We start from the raw sequence: 26,227 nt of genomic DNA, 5'->3' as shown, positions 1-26,227 counted from the left end.
ATAGATGAAGCACCAGACCTGGAGTCACAAGCACCCAAGCCCACATCCAGCCCCGTAGACCCAACAATCACCCAGCCATGTGACATGCAAGCCACCTGATGCCCACTGCCCTGCAAAAACCAAAGAGAAGAAAAAAAAGATCCAAAATAAAATAAAATAGTAATAATAGTAGGGGTGGCTGGGTGGCGGACAGAGCATTGGCCCTTGAGCCAGGAGCACCTGGGTCCAAATCCGGCCTCAGACACCCAACAATCACCCTGCTATGTGGCCCCAGGCAGGCCACCCAGCCCCATTTGCACCGCACCCCCCCAAAACAAATAATAAAAGTGTGCTTCAGTCTTTGTTCCAACACCAACAACTCTGTCGTGGTTAGATCACATTCTTTATGATAAGTCCATTGAAAAAGTTACTTCCATATTTTTCCACTGTTGCCATTGCTGATTGCAACTCCCTCCATTCGTATGTCTCCACTACCATGTACTATATTTTCTCTCTCCTTTTACTCTGACTCTGCTGTAGGGTAGCTGAGTGGCACAGCAGACAGATCCCCAGCTCTGGGGCCAAGAGGCCCTGAGCCCCCATACCACCCCTTAGGCTCAGCATCCACTTTACCCTATAGTCTCGGGCAGGCCATCCAATCCCAGCCCCTTGCAAGAAGTAAAAAAGAAAATGTGTTATATCTGACCACTCTCCCATGGTCCATCCTCTCCTCCTTTATTCACATCCCCACCCCTTCCCCCTGCTCCCCCCTCCTTCTTACTCCAGATGTCTATACCCCATTGAGTATATATACTGTTTCCTCTCCTAGCCACCTCTGATGAGAGCAAAGATTCCCTCATTCCCCCTTGCCTTCCCCCCTTTCCATATCATTGCAATAGCTCATTGTAATAAAGAAAAATCTATTATATGAAATGTCTTGGCCTATTCCCCCCTCTCCTTTTTCTTTCACCCATTACATTTCCCTTTTTTCTATTGACTCCATTTTTACACCATATTTTATCTTCAAATTCAGCTTTCTCCTGTGCTTCAACTATAAAAGCTCCTTTTACCTGCTCTATTAACTGAGAAGGTTCATATGAGTATTATCAGTGTCATTTTTCTATGCAGGAATACATACAGTTCATCATCATTAAGTCCCTCATATTTTCCCCTTCTCCTCCAATCTCTATGCTTTACCTGAGTCTTGTATTTGAAGATGAAACCTTCTGTTCAGCTTTGGCCATTCCAACAGGAACATTTGAAATTCCCCTGGTTCATTGAAAGTCCATCTTTTTTCCCTGGAAGAGGATATTCAGCCTTGCTGGGTATTTGATTCTTGGCTGCATTCTAAACTCTTTTGCCTTCTGGTATATTATATTCCAAGCCCTATGAGCCCTTAATGTAGTTGCTGCTAAGTCCTGTGTGATCCTGACTGCAGCTCCACAATATTTGAATTGTGTCTTTCTGGCTGCTTGTAATATTTTCTCTTTGACTTGGGAGTTCTGGAACTTGGCTATAATATTCCTAGGGGTTGGTTTTTTGGGATCTCTTTCTCTGGGGGATTCGGTGGATTCTCTTCATTTCTATTTTGTCCTCTGCTACTAGGATATCAGGACAATTTTCCTGTAGTGATTCTTTGAAAATGATGTCAAGGCTCTTTTCCTGATCATGACTTTCAGGTATTCCAATAATTTTTAAATAATCTTTCCTAAATTTGTTTTCCATATCAGTTGTCTTTTCAGTGAGATGTTTCACATTTTCTTCTAATTTTTCATTTTTTTGGTTTTGAAGTTTTGAGCCCTGATTTCTCATAAATTCATCAATCTCCCTGAGTTCTATTCTTTGTCTGAAGGATTTGTTTTCCTCAGAGAGTTTTCTTTTCTCTTTTTCCATCTAGCCATTTTTTGCTTTTTAAAGCATTCTTCTCCTCAATGACTTTTTGAACTGCTTTATCCATTTGACCTAAGCTGGTTTTTAGCCTGCTATTTTCTTCAGCATTTTTTTGGATTTCCTTGACTAAGCTGCTGACTTCATTTTCATGTTTTTCCTGCATCTCTCTCACTTCTTTTCTCAGTTTTTCTTCTAACTCCTTCATTTGATTTTCAAAGTCTTTTTTGAGCTCTGTCATAGCCTGATCCCAGTTTCTGTTTTTCTTGGAGTCTTTAGATGCAGGAGCTTGTGCTTCCTCATCTTCAGACTGAGTGTTTTGATCCTTGTTGGGCTCATTTGCAAAATATTTCTCAATGGTGTTCCTCTTTACTCTGCTTGCTCATTTTCCCAGCCTAAGCCTGTTTTGGGGGTGCTTCCTGAGCTTTTGGGACACTCCCACAAGTATCTCAGTGTGTGAGGCTCTGTCTTCCCTCCTGGTCTGTGAATGACCATATGCTTCCCCCTCTGCCACAGGGCTGAGGTGGGGGGGGGGCCCTGCTGTTCTATGGGGAGGCCTAGACTGCGATCAGGATCTGAACGAGGTCAGAACCCCAGATTCCTGTTCCAGGAACAGAGCTCTACAGTCTCTCTCTTCCTAGGCTCAATGGGCTCATGCCCTGGGGGCTACCTGCTTCTGTTTCCTGGATCTGGATTGCTTTGGCCAAGCTGCTTGCTGTGTGCAGAGGTCCCCTAGTTGTTCCCCCAATTTGTGCCCGGTGCTTCCTGGGGATGTAGGTCAGGAAACTCCCCCCCCCCCATGGGGCTCAGTGGCTCCCAGCGCCCTGGGGCTGCCTCCAGGAGGCTAAGTTCTTTTACTCTGGCGGGGTACCCCTCCAACCTTAGGGAGAAGAGCCTTTCTGCTCTTTTCCAGGTTCCCTTGAGTAGGAGAACTGCCTCACTGGGTCCCTCTGTGAGTTCTGTCTCTCAAAAATTCAATTAGAGTCCTTAGTTTTGAAGATTTATGAGAGAGCACCTAAGACAAGATCAGCCATCTTGGCTCCACCCCCCCCACCCCCAGACATACATTCTTAACTATAAAAACCTTTTAAATGCAGAAAGAAATAAAAGGAGGGGATAGAGAGGGTGAGGGGATAGGATAAGAGAATATATAAATGGGTTTTTAAGGGAAGGATTCTTGGAGTAGGTTAAGCAGTAAAAGGACCAAGTAAAGGGAGTAGAAATAGAGGAGGGAAGAGGGTTATTGCTTTCAGAAAATGTTATAAAAGTGAAAGGTCCACAAACCAGATATAGTTATTTATGGAATGTGTGTGTGTGTGTGTGTGTGTGTGTATTTATATATATATATATATATATGTCTATATAGGTACGTGTGTGTATGTAAACAAGTAAACTTCACAACAGAGAACTGAAGAAAATTTACAAGGAAGCAAAAAAAAGATGGACAATTTTGAATGTGATGTATTATTATATAGGCTCTCTTGAAATGGAAATTTGTTTTATTCATTCTCTTATATTTTGTTGCACATATGATAATTTTTCTTATTTGTATTGAAATTTAAAATTAAAAATACATCAAAATATTAACAACAAAACATTTTTGTCTGGGGATTTTATTTGTACTACCTCTGACAACCACTAGTTGTCTGAAGTGGAACTTGACTCAAAACCTTACCTTATTCAGATAGTTTGAATGGTTTTCTTAAGGTTTGATGCTCCTGAGGAGTTAAAGGAAGGTCATAATATTTTTATGATAATACATATATAATCAGAGACTGTCTACATGGTAGTGTGGAATAATGTGAGCTTGATGTTTGTAACTAATGCTCAAAGTAAAGGTATGCAAAGTAGGCAGATTCCTAGTATACAACAAGCAGAAGGACCCAAGTCCATTTTTAACATTCCTGTTTTAAAAACTGAAACAAAAATTTTTTTTGACCTCTTGGAAAGGGAACTGCCATCCAATTCAATCGTTATTACTCACAACATAACTTTAGTTGCTATTACAGCTGATGATGCTAAAGAAACTGGAAAATCACTACTCTGATGGAGTTAAAGCAGCGTTTACAATATATAAACTCAATAAAGATTACATTATTCCAAATATAAATCTGATACTTCAGTTTTATTCTGGAATTCTACCTAGTCACTGAATTGACCAGATAGAGTCAAGATAGCAGAAAGAATTACTATGAATTCTTCCCCCTTCCTTCACAAAGGAAATGCTCAAAAACACATGAAGCTCAATAGATAAATCCAGGAAAAAGTCACCATTGATTTTCCAACCCAGATTGCCATAAAGAGACGGAGAGGTTTGTGGCTCCTGGAGACTTGGAGTGACCAAAAGCAGAGAGCACTCCAGAACTGAGAGAATCTATGTACCAAGGCAAGAGGAGGTCCCTAGAGCAAACATGTGCTAATTGGCAGCTTTGTCACTCACTAGCCAGTCCTAGCTCTTCTCAGGGGTGACCTCTGTAAGGAGGAAATTTCAGATACAAAACAGCATTGGTGTGACTCAAGATTCCAGGAGCAGAGTAGGATTTCATTTCTAGCTTCTAGGCCTGTTTGAAGCCTACAGAACAACCAGGGCAAGAATCCCAGAATAAAGGGTATCTTGTAGATGTGTGACTCTTGAGCAGAGCTTTCCAGCTGGCTGATAGTGACTGAGTCCAGCAGCGGTTTGCTGTTGTTTAGACCTAAGCCTATTTCAGGAACTTAAAGAGTTTAGACCAATAGGTCAATGCCCATACTTTGACCTGGATGAGTCTACATTGGGAGCATTGAAAGCTTATAGGTACTCAACTTGAGTTGTCCATGAGAGCCTAGAATAACACAATATTCAGTATTCACAAGAGAGCAGTATAGGACCAGCTCAATTATTCCCTCCAGAAATATGTAGGCTAGCCTTTAATATCAAGTCTAAAGTAAGAAAGTAATGTAGAAGAATGAGCATCAAAAAGAATCCTATGAAAGGGGCACTGGAAACAAAAATTTAGAAACAAAATGACTCAACATAAAAAAATACAGTTCAGGCCCAAATTCAATTAGAAGCTTTACAAAGAGTTGAAGAAAAGTTGAAGAAAAAGTGAAGTGAAAATGATATAAGAAGAAAATGGAATAGAAATAAACATAATGAAAGAGAATTGGAAAGATAATTAACAGCATAGCACAAGAGATATAAAACTTTATCCAAGCAAAAAACTCCATGAAAATTACAGAAACCAATGATACAAAAAAAAAGAAATATTAACAGCAGAGTCAAAAGGCTGAAAAAAAGAAAATATAAAGTGTCTCATAACAGAAAGAAATAATCTGAAAAACAGATCAAGGAATAACTGAAAGCCATGACCAAAAAAAAAAAAGCACTTAGACGTCATATTTCAAGAAATCCTCAAAACTTCCCAGATCTCTTAGATTCATAGTGCAAAAAAAATCTACCTCCCCAAATAAACCCCAAAATGAAAACTCTTAAGAATATTTTGGTTCCAAATGCAGAGCTCTTAAGTCAAAGAAAAAGTACTGAAACTAGTTAGGAAGAATTCAAGTACAGTGAGTCTTAGGATCCCACACATTTTAGCAGATATCACTTATTATAAAGGAACAATGTTTGGAATTGGCATTCCAGAAGACAAAGGTTATTAGGTTTGCAGGCAAGACTTAATTTACCTAGCAAAGATTAATGTGGTGCTTCAGAGGGGAAATGGATCTTTAAGTAAGTAGAAGACTTCTAAGCCTTCCTGTTGAAAAGACCAGAGCTCCATAGTCCCTTTAAAGTTCAAATGTGGGTGTTAGGTACATAAAAAGTTAAACAAATAAATAGTGACAAAGAATTAAATAAGGATAAACTGCTTACAGTTTAATATGGTTGAAGGGATAGAGCAATTTTTTACTTATTAAAAAATGAAATTTAAAGAATTAATAGAAATGCGAAAGCATGTGTGTGTATTTCTTAAGGAAAGCTAGGTTTTATATTGTGATCTCATTTACCTTTATTAATAGAGCAACTTAGATACTTTTACATTTACCGTATCAGCTTTTAAAGATCCCAGCATTTGGTATAAATGAAGAATATGTCTTAGCTGAAGTTACTTTTAAAAAGAAAAGTCATTTGAACATGAGAATGCAAATGATTGCCACATCATTTTCTATACTTGATGACACATTATTCATAATCCTATAAAAGAAGAGAAGCATCTGGAAATTAAAACATTAACAGTTCTAAGGGGAAAAGAAGACAACCATGTAATATTAATAGACCAGATAGGCACTAGAACTAATATGATTTGGGCAGATTCAAGGAAATGAAGCAAACCATGGAGAAAGGACACTGACTTTGAAGACCAAGCACCTCAATTTAAATCTCACCTGGGGCGGCTAAGTGGCTCAGTGGATAGAGCACTGGCCGTAGAGTCAGGAGTACCTGTGTTCAAATCCAGCCTCAGATACTTAATAATTACTTAGCTGTGTGGCCTTGGGATTATTTGCCTTGCAACCCCGCCCCCAAAAAAATAATAAATCTCACCTCTAGTGCCTACTATCTTTATGACCTGAGACAAGTCACGAATCTTCACTATGCCTTAATTTCCTCAGCTTCTAACAATTGTCTGTGATTCATCCTAAGAAACTGAGGAATGAAGTGATATGTGAAACCAAAACAAGTAACTAGCATTTATTTTTTTAAATTACTCTGTAATAACTTTTTTTATTAATGTTTCTAATCTGTATAAAACAAGCAAGGTGTTCTTTGAAGAGACATCTATAAATATAGCTCATTGTTAAAAGTGAACCCTATAGCATCTTTAAAGAAAAGTTCCCTTCTGTTTCTGGAAGCCAAGGAATATTTGAGGGAAGAGGGACTGTGTGGTGAGCTATCCTCAAATCTGCTACTCATGAACCTCTATGTACAACTTGACCTGCCATGTTCAGACCTGACCTTATTGATAAATTAGGTAGCTCTTTATTTAAATAATGTCACTAATATCTTTAGATCTTCAATTTCAGTCCTATCTATATTGAATACATTTCTGACTATAGGTCTCCCCAGATATTCTTAGAGACATTATACTTTAAGACATGATTCCCTTACTCTGGCACTTAATTTTTTTAGTTGATGTGGGTAAGTCATTTTTTTCTGAGCCTCATCTTTATTTTTTAAAATACTGTATTTAGCACTAAATTATCTCACAGGCTTGTTTGAGATGATCAAATCAAATATTGTATGTAATACATTTTATGATTTTTATGTAAATGTGAACTGTAATTTTTATTTTAGTACCTTAGCAAGAATTAGTGGTGGTCTGCTAAATGGAAAAATAAGACACAGGTTGGTTGACCTTAGGAAGTGAGGAGGGGAGATGACTGAAGAATGATGATGATGACAAACATCAACCTGTTGCATAATTTTACCAAAGACTAGGTTGTTCAAATCTACTTTTCTGCTATCTGTCAAGGGTTGTTGTTTTTTAAACCATATTATATTTATATCATATATTGTCTTAGGAAGTTGTTTAACTAATATAGAATTACTTATTTTTATTCTAAGGTAATTTTGTGATTCAAAAAATGATACAATGTAGATTAATAATAAATTGTACATGAAATAAATCATATATTAATTACATTTGCCTGAATAGATAACTTGATTGTTTTCAATGTTCCCCTTATTTTCATTTAATTTATATAAATTTTTCTTAAAATTATATTTAATTTTTAATTGTTTTGAGCAGTTTCTTTAAAACATGTATTAATTGAATAGTTTCATCTGAATTTTTTAAGAAAAATAATCTTTATTTTTTAAACAGGATACATTAATTGTTTGGTCAGAAGCTGAAAACTATGATCTGGCTCTGAGTTTTCAGGAAAAGGCTGGCTGTGATGAGATCTGGGAAAAAATTTGCCAGGTATGATTCTTTTATTATTATGTTTTTGAAATAAGCCTGCTTATAGAGAGGTTTTAATTTCACTTTTATAGATGTAAACAGGTATTAAAAAAATAGAAATTAGTGAACAGCATAAAGCGTTCTTTTCTGTGAACTTGACAGTCAGTATGGAAATTCTTTTTCATTATTTACAGTTAAGAGGCAGCATGCAGTGGATAGAGAATTAGTCTCAATGTTAGACAAAACTAGGTTTAAGTGCACATTATAGGCATTGTCATTTAATCTGTCAATAGTTCTGGCTACCCTCCTATACTATAATTTTCAGAGAAGGTGCTAATCTTTGATAGATGAAGCTCATTGTTGGGAGCTACCTTCCCTGAAAAAAAAAAGGAAGACTGGTAAAAAGAAAGATAGTAAATTTTCATGTTCAGAATCCCTACAGATAGGTCTCTATACTGTTTTGTTTGATTATCTCATCAACTCATATAGATTCAATTACCATATTCATATTTGTTCAGTTTGAATCTTTCCAATTCCAGTCTCATTTCCAATTTTCTTCTATAGGGCATCTTCAGATTCAAAAATTTAATTTCACCATATCTAAAATGGAATTAATTGTATTTCTCTCCACATCCCTTCCCAATTCCCTATTGTAAAAAGCACATCTTCCCAATCACCTAGGCTGACAAATTATCCTCAACTCCTCACTTTCATTCCCCACACCCCCCAAGCCCATAAACAATCTATTGTCAGCTTTTATCATTTCTACCTTTGATACATTTCTCTTCTGCTTCTTCTCTTCTATAATGGCTACCACCCTGGTATAGGGCCTTATCACCTCACACCTATTTTATTATATTTTTCTGCCTCAGTTTTCTTCCTATTTCAGTTCATCTTAACTCAGGCAATCAAATTGATCTTCCTAAAGTGGAAATCTGACCATGTCTTCTTCCTATTCAGTAAATAACTTCATATTCCCTTTAGGATCAAATATAAACTTCTCTGTATTGCTTTTAAAGCCCTATATAATCTGGCCTGTTCCAACCTTTCCAGTCTTCTTACTATTTACTCCACTTCATTTACTCCAGTGGCACTTGACCTCCCTGTTGTTTTTTTGCCTTGCATACAATGCTTCATCTCCCAACTCTGGGCATTCACACTATCTTTTATGCTTGAAATTCTCTTCTTCCTCATCTTCTTTTTTTCAAGTTGCAACTCTAGCACTATCCACTTCCTGAAGTCTTTTCTTTTGCTAGTGCCCTTCTATCTAACTACTTTACATCAATCACAAAGGATTTATTAAATGCCTGCTATGTATCAGATACTATGTAAATATTGGATATATAAATTCAAAGAATGAAAAAATTCCTTCTCCCAAAGAGTTTGCATTTTAATAGGGGAACGAAATATAGGGTGTTTGTCTTGTATTGATTTTGTGTATTCTAATATATATATAATAGAATGTAAGCGCCTTCAGAGTGGATATTTTCTTGTCATTTTGTCCCTTGAAGCTAGCACAGTGTATTATCTATGACCTGGCATATACAGAGTACTACAAAGCTTTTGGTGTACTTTTAAATGACTAAAGTCTATCTAAAATAAAACTGCTAAAACTTTTGGAACACCCTGGATAGATGTACAAAACAGATGCTCATTGATTTGAAATGATTAGATTGAAATTCCTTGCAATTAAGGCTTTTTGAGGTTAAATGTACTTTATTATATTCTGAAAAACGGGAAGTTCATGTATGATATTTGTAGTTACTCAAGCAGTTTACGTCATACAATTAATAATGACAAAGCCAAGACTAGAATCTAGATAGCAGTGTAGTACAGAACAATATCTTGCACTCCAGTTACTCTCTTATCTGTCTTCTATATACGTATATATGTTGGCTTATCTGTTTAACCTTGTGGTTTTGAACTTGGGTGGGTAGAGAGGGTCCATTGGATAGATTTTAATGAGTCTTTGATGGGGGGAGAGATCACTAATCTCTAAAGTTTAAAATATCTTTTCATTATTAATGTATGCAATAAACACTAAGAAATAGTCTAGTCTTCACCAGACTGCCAGAGGGGGGCCCATAATATAAGTAAGGTTTAAAAACCCTTGGTGGTTTCCCAGCTACAACAGTCATCTGGGGCAATATTGGCTCTCCAGCTACAGTCATGTGTTTTTAGCTTTCCTACTAGCATTATGGGCAACCAATCATAGATGTTGAATTGGAGAGGCCCAGTGGATGTGTAATCCAATCCACTGATTTTACAGATGAAGATACTATGGCTCAGGGAGTTGTATAACTTGCCCAAAACCACACAGGGAGTAAGCATTAAGAGAGAAGATTTGAACCCATGTGGTAAAAGGCCACCTTATTCTTTCTGGAAGTTGATTTGGGTGACAAGTCCTACTTTAATTAGTTTTCCTTAAAAGGTTTTTCAATTTTTAAAACCTGATGCTGCTGTCTAATAATTAGTAATCTCTTAACTGCTAATTCCTGTGGTTTTCACATTTGTTAGCTGAAGCTTTTGACACTACTGACTATTTCCTTCTGCACATTCTTTCCCTGGGCTTCTATGACACTATCCTTTTTTGATTCTCTGATAATCTTTGTGACCTAACATATTGCTTTGTTGACTCTTTCTTTTGCTTCCTCCCACCCATTAAATGTGGATTTTTCCCAGTGCTCATCCTGAACCCTCTTTTCTACCTCTAAATTTTTTTCCCCTCTCTAAATTTTCTTCCTTGATTATTTCATCAGCTCTAATGAGTTCAGTTATTATCCTGTGTAGATGACATACCTCTCTTAAATCCATTGCTTAATGCTTCCCCAATCCAGTTTCATAATGCCAACTATGTACTGAACATCTCTTACCTGGCTATCCCATAAATATCTCCAACTCAATATGTGCAAAATAGAACTTGTAAATTCCACTAGCTAGGTCTCCCCCAGACTTGCTCATTTCTGTGAATGGCACCAGATCATTTATCTAAGTTTCCTTACTTGGAATCAGTTTTTGACTCATTCTCCCTCATAGTTGCTAAGACTTCTAGAATACTTTCTCTTTTACTCTACTCATTAGAGCCTCTATCCTAATTCAGACTCAATTTTAAAAGTTTTAACTTTTTAGTTTTTTTAATAAAAAAATCTACCTACTCTACCCTTCTACCTCTTCCTTGCCCCCCCCCAAATAAGGAATAACAAGACACTTGTTAAAAACATATACAGTAGGGGCAGCTAGGTGGCGCAGTGGATAAAGCACTGACCCTGGAGTCAGGAGTACCTGAGCTCAAATCCGGTCTCAGACACTTAATAATTACCTAGCTGTGTGGCCTTGGGGGCAAGCCACTTAACCCCATTGCCTAGCAAAAACCTAAAAAAAAAAAACACAGTAAAGCACAATAAATTTCCCCTGTAGTTATGTCCATATCTGCACTACTGCACCTTTACTGCAATTCATCACCTCCCAGGAGGTGGGTAGCATGTTTCATCATGAATCTTGTGAATCATGTTTAGTTGTTGCATTGGTCAGAGTTCTAAAGTATTTCCAAGTTGTTTGTTTTTACAGTAATGTTATTGTATTAAATTTTCTCATAGTTCTACTCCATTCTGTATCAGTCTATATAAGTCTTCTCGGGTTTCTTTGAAACTGTCACCATTCTAAAATATATTAAAAAGATGGAATTAATGGGTGAAAAAAGAATGGGTAAGTTATTTCACATTAAAGAGGCAAGGAAAAGTTTTTGCAATGGAGTGGAAGAGAGGAAAGGTGAGGGGGAATGAGTGAGCCTTTACTCTCATCTGAAGTGACTTAGAGAGGAAATAACATACACACTCAGTAGGGTTTAGAAATCTTTCTTATCCTGGAGGAAAACAGGAGAGGAAAAGGATGGGAGAAAAGAGACTGGGGGGGAGGTGTAGGTTATAGAGGGAAGAGCATGGGAGAGAGTAGTCAGATATAACAACACACTGTTGAGGAGGGATAGGGTAAAAGGACAGCAGAGTAAATGGAGGTGGAGGGGTGGAATAGGACAGAGGGAAATGCAATAGCAACTGTGGGAAAAAAAAATTGAAGCAGTTTTTCTGATGGACTTAATGCTATCCATCCCAAAGGCAGAACCAGTCTGAAGTACACTTTTTTTCCTTGCTTTATTTTTCTTAAAGGTTTATCTTTCTTGAGTGTGGCAGGGGAATTTTTATAGCATGACTACTGTATAAATGTGTTTCTTGGCTACACATTTTTAACCTACACCAAGTGATTTGTTTTCTCAATGGGGGCAGTGGGGTAAAAGGAAGGGAGAGAATTTGAAACTCAAGATTTTGGAAGTAAATGTTGAAACTTGCTTTTGCATGTAACTAGGGCAAAAAACATTTTTAAGAATAAAATAAAATTGGGGCAGTTAGGTGGCACAGTGGATAGAGCACCAGCCCTGGAGTCAGGAGTACCTGAGTTCAAATCAGGCCTCAGACACTTAATAATTACCTAGCTATGTGGCTTTGGGCAAGCCACTTAACCCCATTTGCCTCGCAAAAAAACAAACAAAAAAAAGAATAAAATTAAATTAAAAAACAAGGAAACTGCCACCTTCATTTTTTATAGCATAATAGTATTCAACACATTTATTCTGGTAATCCCTTAATTGGTCTTCCTGTCACCAATCTCTTTCTTTTCTAATCCATCTTCCAAATAACTGCAAAATTAAGACTTCTGGAACACAAATGTGACCTCATCGTTTCCCTACTTAAAACCTTCAATGAGTTTAAATTTCCTATAGATCAAAATACATAACCCTTAGCATGGAATTTAAAGCTCTTTGCAAGCTGATTTTATATTTCCTTTCACCCTTCCCATGACAGTCGTACTGTTGTTCTAACCAATTCCTGTTTCTACAATTGTGCAAGTTGTCTATCTCTAGAAATCACATTGCACAACTCAAGGCTCCCCTCCTACAGGAAGCCTTTACTGACATTCCACATTTTCCCATCCCTCAGTCATTGGTATTTTCTCTTGCTTAAAATTACATTGTATTCATTTATCTTTTTTCATGTTGTAGCTTTTCCACTCCATCCTCAAATTCCTTGCAGCAAGTGACTTTTTTTAATATCCTAACAGTGTATAAGCAGTTGTAGCAGCAGCAGTAATAGATGTGCCAGACACTGTGCTAAACAATTTACAGATATCTCATTTGATCCTTAAAACAATCTTTTAGTATCATTATCCCCATGTTCCACTTGAGGAAGCAAAAGGTTAATGACTTGCCTAGATCCATACTCAATAACAAGTTTCTAAGGTTATATTTGAATTCAGGTCTTTCTAAATCCAGGCCCAGGACAGTGCCCACCTTTAAGATGTACATGTCTATGCATTAAGAACAAAAATACTTCTTGTTTGCTGAAATTGGCCTTAGAGTTATAACCCTACTCCTTAGTATCTTATACTAAGTATCATAGTCCCTGAAGTTTTTGAAATATCAACACCTTTAAATAGTACTTTCCTTAGGTTCTTTAACAGTGTTCTGTTGTAAGATTACAAAAATAGATATTAACCTCTTTGAGGACTTCCACTGACATCTAAAAAAACATTTTATCAAAATTCCACAAAGCCATATAAAGAAAGTCTAAACCCTTTTAATTTTTAAAGTTTAATTGCATTTTCTAGTAGACTGTGGGAGTAAGAGTCCTAATTTTTCTGATCATTCCCACTGTTGTACTTAGCTTTTGAGAGCAGCTGGGTGATGGAATGGATAGAGCACTGAACTTGGAATCAGGAGTTTTCACTATATACCCATTTCATAATACATATACTCCTTTATGTAGGAACATTACTAGATAGATGTCATAAGACTTCTGTTAAGTTTATTTATCAGATCCTTTTAATCCATTGATTTCCATGTTATACTCATTGCCTGCCTTATATATTGTTCCTAAAATGATAATCAAACTGTTGCATTTAGGCTAGATTCAAACTGAAATAGTGTTTATTTGCCAGAGTCTGATACTCTGTGAGGCAGCTTGGTGACTCACTGGATAGAGCACTGGCCACAGGACTTTCAATCTCACTTCAGACACTTGACTCTTATTAGCTGTGTGATCTTGGGCAAGTCACTTAACCCTGATTGCCTTGCATCCAGGGCTATCTCCAGTCATCCTGATACATATCTGGCCACTGGACCCATATGGCTCTGAAAGAGAAAGTGAGACTGGTGACTTAGCACAGCCCCCCTCATTTAAATCCAGTTCATGTGCTTGTCATGCCATCATCTCCCTGATGTCATGGTCTTCTTCAAAAATGAAGGACAAGCATTATTATCATTTGATACTTCTTGATCACTATTGTGTATAAACTTGTCACTTGCATTCCAGACAATAGGGACAGAGTACAGGATATGAATGGACTCCAATTTCTTTTAAGTTCAGAGTATTGTTATAGTATAATGTAATGGAAAGAACATTAAACTTGTCAGAAGACAGGTTCTGCCACTTATTGATTGTTCATATAGTTTGGGGAAAACTGTTGAACCATTTTGAGTCTTAGTTATTTCATAAGTATAATAGGGGTAAGCTTAATTATTTCACTGGCATGGGGAATTCTTTCATAAAGAAGTATAGGCCAGAACCTTCTTTTCAACTTGTATAATTTGCCTCGGATTCTGAAAAGTTCAGGGAATTACCTGGATTCAGAACCCATATGTGTCAAAGGGGGAATTTGAATCTAGGTCTTCCTGATTTCAAAGTAGGCTTTTTTTTCTCTACTCCACATTGCCTTTCAATATGATGGACATAATGCCACATTTCATAATCCTGCCTCAAAATTATTAGAGTCTGAAGAGATCTTTGTGAGTACCTTATACTTTTAAAGTGTTATGTAAATAGAAGCTATTATCTTTTAACAGAGACAGCTTGCTGTAACTTTAAGAGCACTTAACACAGGAGAATTGATTTGAGTCTCCCCTTTGGTGAGATTCCCTTTATGACTTTAAACATGTCACACTCTAAAATTATTTCTTCAGATTTAAAATAAGGATGATGATTATTTGCTATTTAATTGGGCTGTTAGGAAAAATAAATGAGAATCTATAGTTCTAGCATCCTAAGCTGCTATTTTTGTGTCATTATTTATGAATTCACTAAGAATTATTTGATTAAGTTAACTTGTATAAAACAAAGTGTACCTTTGGGCTAAAATAACTATATATCTAGCTGCATTATAAATAATTGAAATAGGGTCTTATGAACTGCTTTGATCTTAAGGATAGTTATCCTGGTAATTATACAATATCCATGAAAATCAATGTATGAGAGTCAACAATAGCATAACTATCTGACACACTCACCTACATTAGGAAAAGCAGAATGATCCAGAGAACAGCCAAGGCAGATGTATCAAAGCTCATATACTAAAACTCATTAATTTTATTCAGAATTAGACTATTAAATACTCTTTAGCTTTTCCCACCATTCTTTATAGACCTAACAAACTTGATTATCTTTTTTACAAGCTTATATTAAATTAGAAAGGAAAAGGGCATATGGATCTTAAGGGAAAATAAGAAGTGATGGCATAGAAGACAGAAAACACAAAAAGTAGGTGCAAAAAATTTAAAGCAAAGCATTCCTGGGTAACACTTTGTGGTCACAAACAGTGCTATATACCTCACAAATGAGGAGATCTTTGTCTTTAGTTCAGTAATTACTGGTAACAAAGAAGACTTTGCATCATCAGTAAAATGGCATGGTAGATTTAGTATACTCAATATAAGGGGCTGTGGTTTGGATAACAGGGACTATCCAGACTTTGAAGACCTGGGTTCAAATACATATTGGCTTTTGGGCTTAGGACAAATAATGTAGCCTCTAATACACAGTATTTACAGCTCTCTTTCAAATCTTATTTTATTTCCCTTGGGGAATTTTGCAAACCATCAAATTCACAGGCTTAACCCTTAAGTAAAATAAAGGATAGGAGTTTATGTCTAATAATTTAAGAAAGCATTAAGACTGCTTTTAAGAGGAAAAGAGTTGTACTCTTAGAACAGTGTACTCATTGAATATTCCTGGCTATACAAAGTTTTAATATACTAGATAAGCAGAATATGTGTGTGTGTGTGTGTGTGTGTGTGTGTGTGTGTGTGTGTGTGTATGTATATGCCAGGAATTTCATTTTTTTAAAAATTTATTTCGGGTGTCAATTTTTTCACAAGGCATTTTGTGTTTAATTTAGTCTTTATGTTTACTGTATCTCATTCAGTGGCTAGCACTTGATTGTGCTATTTATTTAGTATATGTGACCTGGACCAGTTACTAAACCTTTTTGCAATCCCTATAGAGTTATTGAAGAAATGCTTTTGTAAACCACAAAACATTTTATGTCTTATAGCACCCAGATGGGACCTATTTTATATTAGCAGTTTTTGTACTACAATGAATACTATCTGCAAAGAAGAAATGATGTCAAAGGGAATAGAATACTCTCAAAAATAATGAACTTTGATTTCTTTGGATTCTGCATTTAAGATAGATTGTTCTTATTCATTTGTTAAAAGTATTTAAAAATTTTTATAACAATCATGGACATATTAGGAAATTTTTAATGCTTACTAGAATTCTGACATGCTTCCATATCTGCTTTACAGTCTTTGTTCTCCAAAGTTTATAAACCAGAGACAGCACAAATTTTTTTTGTGCACAAAGTTAAATTCAAAACTTAACTTTTCCAAAAATGATATAAAGAGCATAAATATGAAGTTCCAAGATGTACCTTAATGAAATAGCTTAAACAGTAAGACCATTAATAATTCTCCACCTATAAAAATAATTCAAGCATCTGTGAAGTACCTGCTGCATAACCAAGATGGTTTCCTTCCATTCTTTACTGAATTCAGTGTCTGGTTCAGTCTTTCTACCATGACTCCCACAGTAATTAGAGAAAATAGTTCAAGGGGCTCAAAAACTTGTATAGACAAAAATCTTTATCTTGACTAACACAGAAATGTAGCATGCATTTTCAAGTATAAATGTAGAGAGCAAATATTATTTTGAGAAGTCAGTTCATTTTAAGTGCATTCTATGTGCCCACACTGTCCAAGCACTAAGGGGTCCATAAGCTTTACTAGATTGCCATGAACAAACCCTACTCTCTATGATAAACTCTTGATTTATCATCTTTATAGCCATCAAATCTTTATAGCCAAACTTAATCTGTCTCCTAAACTTCAGTTCTATCTTACCAACTGCCTTTTGGCAATTGAAATGTCTCATAGCCATTTCAAATTTAGGACATCCAAAATAGAGCTCATTATCTTTCCTTCTAAACCACCTCCTCTGGAAAACTACTCTAGTATTATCTAGACCAGTTGAAATAGATTCCTGCTGCCACATATTGACTTAGAAAACCACAAATTAACATTATGTTGTATTATAATTTTATCTTCATTTTGTTAAACATTTCTCAGTTACATTTTAATCTGATTAAAGAAGTGGAATAGGGAGTTTGGGGTCGTGAATTTAATACCTCTGGTCTAGATAACCATTCCCAATCATTATCTCTATGTCATACTCAGTTTCTCATTCATATCCAGTGTATCCTGTGTTCCAAATCTGGTCATTTCTGCCTTCATAAAATGTCTCTCATAGTCCCCTTCTCTCCATATATATTGCTACTACGCATGTATACATCCTTATCACCTCCTGCCTAGTCTATTAAACAAGAGATTTCTGAGGTTCCCTGTTAGCACCTTTGAATCCACAACACAGCATGTGGTTCTTGACTGAAAGAGGCTGTGTATGGTTAACTCGAGAATAACACAGAACCTGTGTTCAGATATTGTCCCTGCCTGTGATGGGTCTGTGGTTGTGGTCCGTTCAGTTAATCTTTCCTTGCTTTTGGCAGCCGCATATGACTTAATTTTTAAGTCATAAAATCTATATTTTGACCCAGGGAGCTTCCTATAAAATTTATAGAAACTTGCCATATTGGCATTTTTCTGGTAGGTAGTTGGAACTTCTATTGAGGTAAATAATGACAAGGAGATTTAAGATTGCTATTTGGTGACAGCACAAGAGTAATGGCAGGCTCACTTCTGTTCTTGTACTTTTTAATTTGAGTTATAGAGATCTCTTATCTGGAATTCAGTTTAACAACACAATAGTATTCTTTTTTTTTAACAAGGCAATGGGGTTAAGTGACTTGCCCAGGGTCACATAGCTTGGTAATTATTAAGTGCCCGAGTCGGATTTGAACTCAGGTCTTCCTGACTCCTGGGCTGATGCTCTATCCACTACGCCACCTAGCTGCCCTACCCCCACAATAGTATTCTTACTCTGAACTTTTCCACCTAAGCTGAAAGTGTCATGCATATAAAACTATTAATTGTAATGTTATCAGAGTAGAATTTTAGCTAAATATTCAATATTGGAGACTTTGTAAATTTATTCAGTAGCACTTGCCAAATAATTTTTAAACTGCTGTTCTTTCACTAAAAGTCCACTTTCCCTCACTATGGATTCACTAGATCAGTAAAATGTACTTGGACTCTTATAGTTTTATCCAGAAAGTCTTTAGACTAGTTATCTTATTATCTGAGGACCAACCTTGAATGAGAGACATGCTTCCTTGAAATAAGTAAAATGAAGTTTGATGAAATACCATTTTTATAGTCCTTTAGAAGACATTTTACAAGCTAAGAAATTTTAGAAATTGATTTGTATTGCCTTAAGTTTGAACCACACATAAATCTTTGGTTGTAATGGAATAGTGTATACTGACTTCTTCTAGTGTTTTTAGATCAAAAAGAGGTGGTCTCTCATTTTAACAGAATGAAATTTGGGGCAGCTTGTATTTTAATTCTTTGTTAGAATAGCTTAAGTTTTCATAATTACAGATGTTATAAAATAGTTGTATTTAAGGTTTTTTTTTTTTATTCTTTACACTTTCATCACCATATACTTGCATACTCCCAATCAACATTGTGGCATTTCAACTAACTATATTTTTAAGAGTTTTGTCACTAAAATATAAGCTTTAATTAAGTATTTTTTAAATCAAAATCTTGAGGTATTAATTTTGACACATTTTAATGATTGCTAGAATTTCTTTTCCCAAAATATAACAAGAAATAATGTAACAAGAAATAACCATTTTTATTTATTTTTATTGTTAGGTTCAAGGTAAAGATCCTTCTGTGGAAGTCACTCAGGACCTCATCGATGAGTCAGAGGAAGAACGATTTGAAGAAATGCCTGAAACCAGTCATTTAATTGATCTGCCCACATGTGAACTCAACAAACTTGAAGAGATTGCTGACTTAGTTACCTCAGTTCTCTCCTCACCTATCCGTAGGGAAAAGTTAGCACTGGCCTTGGAAAATGAAGGTTATATTAAAAAACTACTGCAACTTTTCCAAGTGTGTGAGAACCTCGAGAACACTGAAGGCTTACATCATTTGTATGAAATTATTAGAGGAATTTTATTCCTAAATAAAGCAACTCTATTTGAGGTGATGTTTTCTGATGAGTGTATTATGGATGTCGTGGGATGCCTTGAGTACGATCCTGCTTTGGCTCAGCCAAAGAGACATAGGGAATTCTTGACCAAAACAGCAAAATTTAAAGAAGTAATACCAATAACAGACTCTGAACTTAGGCAAAAGATCCATCAGACTTACAGGGTACAATACATTCAGGACATCATTTTGCCAACGCCATCTGTTTTTGAAGAGAATTTTCTTTCTACTCTTACTTCCTTTATTTTCTTCAACAAAGTTGAAATTGTCAGCATGTTGCAGGTGAGTATGAAAAGATTTTAAGACATTTAGGTGCTTACTAAGTTACATAACCATACTAGCTCTGTTGGTAACTTTGTTACTTGTCACATGCATGATGAAGAGTTGCTGTTTTAAAATCAAACCACTTTTTTATAGTTTGTATGCTTTGATGTGGTTATTTGAAACTTTAGATTATTAAATTATTAAAACATTCCATAGTGATGAAAAATAATCTATAAGTATCTAAATAACTAGTAATTTTCATAGATGTGATAATTGACAAATGGAGTTGGGAAGAATGTTACTTATTTTTTAACTTTATTTTAAAAATCAGGTTATATGACAAATGATTGATATGGTATTTAGGGGTTTTAGTGTCAAATTTTTTATTAATCTGTTAAATCTTAATAAAATTATGAATTCTTCAATTACTGCATTATTTATAATACATATGATAATTATTAACTTGATATTTTATCTTTGATTTCTTACCCTATCAGGAAACGTGTATTATTTATGTTATTATCTGTTTGTTTAAATTTTTTGAGGCTTTTTGGGGGTTGGTGACTTGCCCAGAATCGCATAACTATTACTTTTCTGTTTCTGAGGCTGAATTTGAACTCAGGTACTCCTGACTCCAGAGGCAGTGCCCTATCCATTATGATACATAGCTATCCAAAAAACATTTATTAAAATATCTGTTATGTGATTACTATTTTGGTGAGACACTGTTTGTGACACTGCCAACCATTGTCCCTTATTCTAATCTACCAATATGTCTAGTGGTAGCCAAACATTAAATTTTTTTTTTAGGTTTGTTTTTTTTTTTGCAAGGCAAATGGGGTTAAGTGGCTTACCCAAGGCCACACACCTAGGTAATTATTAAGTGTCTGAGACTGGATTTGAACCCAGGTACTCCTGACTCCAGGGCCGGTGCTTTATCCACTACGCCACCTAGCCACCCCTAAACATTAAATTATAAGTGTGAGCATTACTCGTCAGGAATAAGCAATCACCATACTTTGATTTATTGTTTTTGTTAGTTGTATAGTTTTAAGAAAGTGATGGAGAAAATGTTAATAATGCAAATTAAACTTAAAAGTGTATCATCTATAATTTGGCTTTGAGATTCAGTTGTTAAGCAAAATTTATCCACATACCAATAACCATATGACCCATTCTACCAAGTTACCTATAACACATTTTTTCCTGACTCCAAAAGTTTTGATAACCTATTGAAGAAGAAAACTGCCATTAGCCCTGCTTTGCTACCCGTAGGTCCAACTTTGGGATGTATTGTGTTAAAAAGAGTCTGACTGCTGTCACATCAACTGACAAATGGCCAGGTCAGTTTCTGTCCCAGGGAGACTTACAGATGATATGAAGGCTACCATGTGCAACACTTTCTGGTTTCAAGTTCCCATTTAGTAATTTAGATAAGGGCTATCCAACTTTACTTTTAAAAGTTTTTATTGAAACTATAGACAATATATTTTGATTTACCATTTTAGTGTGAGCTCTACAGTAGCTCGACTTCATTTACTAATGCATTTAGTAAGCCCATGGGGACCACATAAAATCATATTGCAGGCCATGGGCTGCATTTGGACAGCCCTGATTTAGACGTATTTCTATAGCAATATGAATATGCATAAAAGGAATACATAATAAATCATAATAATGGCTTTATGTGTTTTAGGATAATTTCTCCCAACTAATCACATCTCATTTTGATCCATGAACATTTTGGAAATATGAAAGTCAGACATTTTGTCTTTGTTTTTATCAGTAGATTATTATGGTATAATTTGAAGCACATTTTCAAAAAGTATTTAATCTTGATCATGGTTATTTCAAAAAAAGAAAAGCTTTATGTCGTAGGTTTTATGAGATTTATAGATCCATGTACATCTATTAGTTTAATAATATAATTTTAAAGGAATTATTTCCTAGATATGTGCTTAAATTCTTAAAATGGTATTTAAACCAGGAAATGATAACCTTAGTCTTTCTAGTATTACTTTGTGTTGCTAAGCAGTATTGATATTGATACCAGTAAGTAAGAAGGAAACTATTAGCCTGACATGTTACCCAGAGTTAATCATAACTAACAAATTCTAAGTATAAATACTCCAGTGATTTGGACAAATTTCATTGGTGAGTACTCTCTCCTCCAGAGAGATCATAAGCCTTTTATAACTTGGTAAATGTTCTTCCAGAGTTACTGTGACAGAAAAAAATGGGACCAACCACATCTTCTCAAGTTAATCTGGTTGGTCCTCAGGCAAAAATACAGTCAATTAATGAACTTTTCTGCCCTATTCTAATATCTTATAAAAAAATGGAGGTGATCCTGGGTTTTCAAAGGCACTCTGGCTCAGTCTAACAAAGCAGAAAGTCTTTAAGTGAAATTGCTGTAATCTAAGTGTAATCATGCTAGTTAACTCTGAGCTTGGAATAGTTAACTCTCCCTACCCCTATCCATTTAATTCTATTCCATTTAAGAAAATAAAAGTTCACAAGATGGAAGTGCTTCCCCATAAAAATTTCAAATAAGATCTCATTTCCAGAGCAGGAAGTGAACAAGCCATGCTTCACCATAAATGTTCTAGTCCAAAAATAAAAATGAAACTGTTCCTTCCCTCAGTGAGATGATATCCTAAAGGCTGTGATTATATTTCCTAGAGGGAGACTGGATAGAAAGAATAGAGAATTTAAAGCAAATCTTTAGAAATTCTTAGGGAAAAAATGTTTTTTTCTCCTTTTGAAGAATTATTTTGCTATATGACAGATAAAATGTCCCTATCAGAGTACATGGCACAAAAAAATGCATCATAAATATTTGTTTTCTTTTGAATGACTGTCACAGTGCTTTAGATGATTTCTGATTCCATTCAGGCTGGCTTCTTTTTGTCTTTTTTTGGCATTCTAGAGAGACACCTGTGATGCCAGTCTTAAATGATCTCGATTCTAGTGCTTTAATTTTTACTGGGTATCTCAGAGTCTTAATGCAGAAAATTCTTAAAAGTTAACAACATAGAGATACATTTCCCATATAAGTAAATATCCTCTCCTTTATGGAGCAGGAAATCAGTCTAGTTTCTCATTTTTAATTGAGAAAGCTTGTTCTTAAAAGTATTGATGAGTTATTTTAGTCACATTCAACTTTTTGTGATCCCATTTGATGTTTTCTTAGCAAAGATACTGGAGTGGTTTGCTGTTTCCTTCCTCAGTTCTTTTACAGATGAGGAAAATGAGACAAACAGGATTAAGTGACTTGGTCAGGCTCACACAGCTAAGTGTATGAAGTCAGATTTGAACTCAGGAAGATGAGTTCCTGATTCCAAGTCTGGTACATTTTATCTACTATGCCACCTAGGTTGCTCATCTATTTCTCAAAATTAGATGATTGTATCTGTACTTCCCAGACTTGGCAAATCCCCCCCCCCCAAAAAAAAAATAGGATCAGTACTTTTTAGGTCTGTTCCTTTAACTCAACAAGTATGAAATTTCCAAGTTTTTGAGGTTGAGTAATTTTTATGAATCTTTCAGAATTATTTCTCAAAGTATTTTTTTTTGTATAAAAGTTTAGAAGGGAGCTGTTAAGATTGTAATTGGGACATATTAATGGTGATGTTTCTCCCTCTTGTACCTTTGAATTTTAGAATGCTAAATAATTGAGAGGTCTTGTTACTTGAATATTTATTAATGTTTTGCTTTACCTAAGTTTTAAAAATATTTGTGTGTGGAATGGTTTTAAGATCCTATTTTAGTTCTTCCTTTATCTTGGATTGCTGCTCCCCTTCACAATCAGACTCCTTAAAAAAACTGTTTTACTATATCTCTTCTTGCTTTTATCACTTTTTAAGCCCCTATGATTGGATCTCCAGAGTTGTCACTCAGCTGCAATTGCTCTCCCCAAAGTTACCAATGCTGATTGACTTTTCCTTCCTTATCCTTCTTGACCTTTCTACATAGTACTGCTGACCTTTTTCCATGGATCCCCCTTTCTTTCTCCCTAACATTGTTCTCATTCTCTCTCTCTCTCTCTCTCTCTCTCTCTCTCTCTCTCTCTCTCTCCCCCCCCCCCCCCCCCTCTCTCTCTCTCTCTCCCCCCCCCCCCTCTCTCTCCCTCCCTCCTTCCCATCCCCATCCCCATCCCCATCCCCATCCCCTATCCCTCTCTGGTAATTAAAAATCTGTTTTCTTTATTGTATCCTCATTTATAGGCAGTCCTTTATAATTTTGTTTTCAGTCCTTTTTTCTCTCTATGGTTTTGGTGAACTCATCAGTTCAGTTATTATCTTTATGCAAATGACTCTTAGTTATGATCTTAGTTGTTTATTTTTTCTACTCAAGGTTAGCCATAAAATCTAAACTCTGTTTAAGACTAATGTTTGAACATTTAACGTAGGTGTAGCTGAGCTACCTCTATTGCATTATAGAATATTACTTGGAAATAACAATTTTCATCTGTTTTTAATCGATAATTCTATGATTAAATGAAGCCAAGTTACAAATTGGAATCCTTTAAAACACTTGTAACTTTTCAGTAGAAAAATCTGTTCGGCCACTACTGACTACGTTCTTAACATCGGTCAGTGTAAATGACAACAGGCATGAGGTTACAACTTCCTCAACACATTTGTTTTTTTTTTTTAATTAAATTTTGTCTTTATAAAGATCTACCTTCTTTCCCTTCCATCTATATTCCATCCCCACCTCCACCCCCACTCCCTTACCAAGAAAACAAGAAAAACAAAACTCTTAAGGTTCTAAGGTGTTTCGTCAAGCAGATCCTTCCGTTAGCCATGCCCCCCCCCCAAAAAAAAGTCTAATCTACATCTCTCTACCAAGAAGGTCGGTAACATGTTTTTCATTGTTAGTCCTCTGGATTATGGGTGATCATGATGCTTTTCAGTTGTTTGTCAATATGATGTTGTATAAAATGTTCTCGTTTTGTTCACTTTATTCTCCTTCAGATCATATAAGTCTTCTCAGATTTCTCTTATACTGTCTGTCCCCTTTTACAGCAAAATAACATTTTATCATATTCATATGCCATAACTTGTTTATCCTTTCTTCAATTGGTGGCCACCCTATCATTTTTCCAATTCTTTGCACCTGAAAAAGAGCAGCTATAATTATTTTAGCATATATATACCCTTTTCCTCTTTCTAGGGTATCTTTGGTTTTAGACCTAATATGTAACATGAACTATTTAATGGTATGGGAGTGAAAAAATCCAGTCATAGTGTTTTCTTTTGGTTGAACCATAAAAGACAAACTATAAAATCCCTATCCCCCCCAAAAAAAATAGGATCTATGGAGTTTGGGGGGCAATTAGGGTTAAGTGACTTGCCTAAGGTCACACAGCTAGTAAGTGTTAAGGCACTATTTGAACTCAGGTCCTCCTGACTCCAGGGCTGGTGCTCTATGCATTTCGACACCCAACTACCCCCCCCCATTAGGATTTAATTTTTAGGTCCTTTCATATTAAACAAAAATAAATTCATGAAACCTAGAAGAAAATAAATTTGACAACTTTTGATAATTTGAGTTTATGGATTTAAGGAAAAGTATAACCCAAATTATACTTATGAGTACTACTTTGGGGTTGTTGTCTTGGCAGACTTTGGCACTGTAACTAGGTCAGCCCAATGTACTTTTATTGTCAGGAAAGATATATTACAAGAAATAACTTTGCAAACAAATTTTTTTCTTTTTCAAAAGTTTGATAAATCTACAATCTTTTCTGAGGTTTTAGTTAATGCAGTTTTAAAATGATATGATGCAATTATATTTGTACAACTTTTACCAGATTGTTTGCTGCCATGGGGAGGTGGTAGAAAAATGCAGAACTAATAAATTTGCAAATGGATAAATGTTGAACACTAACTTTGCATGTTTTGGGAAAAAAATAATGATGATGTGATGAAACTTGTGAAAATAAAGCAAAAGGCAACTAAAATGATATAGGGAATGGAGCATTTTCTCTGTAAAAGTTTTATCAAAAGAAAAAGCTAAGTCTTTTTAGCCTAGAAAGAAGTTAGGTGAGGATGGGAGTGAAAGGGATTGGTTGAAAAGAGTCAGAATAGAATATGGTCGAACTTTATATTATCATGAAATGTCCTGGGTAGAGTAAATGTGGACTTGATTCCCATTCTTCCTGAAGCAAAGGATCCACAGTATTGTCAATTTAAAGCTGAGAAGATATCTTGAAGAGTCCATCAAGTCCAATACTTTTTTTTTTTTAGAAACTGAGTCATCCCTTGGGGTTTGAAAAAACTACCTTGTAGATAAATAAAAGTCACCTTAATGAAACTCTTTATTTTAGATGATTGCCTAATATGTTGTACTGGGTCATACCAGTGATTTATTTTCCCAGTTTCTGACAACAGCTCTTATGAGTTTGGGTGCATTTACTCACACTTGAACCTGTTTAATGACTGTGATTTTACTTTCCAATTTAGTGAAAGCTAGTAGGAGTGTTTAAGGTCCATCCCTAATATTTTGAGATTCATAATATAATTTGATTTTGTTAATATGAAGGTATTATGTTACAATCTTTATAAAATTATAGTTGAGGAATGAGGTGGTTATTTACATGAACATTTCAAACTCTAAAAAGATAAAAACTTTTCAAGAAATTTTTGATGGAAATTTGTAAATTAATTATATGCTTTACTTTTTATCATAAAGAATATAAATTCTTAATGAC

The 26,227-nt window shown here is 35.4% G+C and overlaps 1 protein-coding gene across 1 annotated transcript in view; it reads left to right on the top strand.

Moving 5' to 3' along the window:
* PPP4R3B (protein phosphatase 4 regulatory subunit 3B) overlaps positions 1–26,227 on the top strand; it is a 77,120-nt gene that overhangs the window by 11,445 nt on the left and 39,448 nt on the right. The window contains 2 exon segments of the mRNA XM_074206437.1: positions 7,668–7,766; positions 18,904–19,527. Coding sequence (XP_074062538.1) covers positions 7,668–7,766; positions 18,904–19,527 — 723 coding nt within the window.

Source organism: Macrotis lagotis, chromosome 1 (assembly GCF_037893015.1).
Source record: "Macrotis lagotis isolate mMagLag1 chromosome 1, bilby.v1.9.chrom.fasta, whole genome shotgun sequence".
In the NCBI taxonomy this organism is placed as follows: Eukaryota; Metazoa; Chordata; class Mammalia; order Peramelemorphia; family Peramelidae; genus Macrotis; species Macrotis lagotis.
This window is presented reverse-complemented; position numbering and strand designations above follow the sequence as displayed.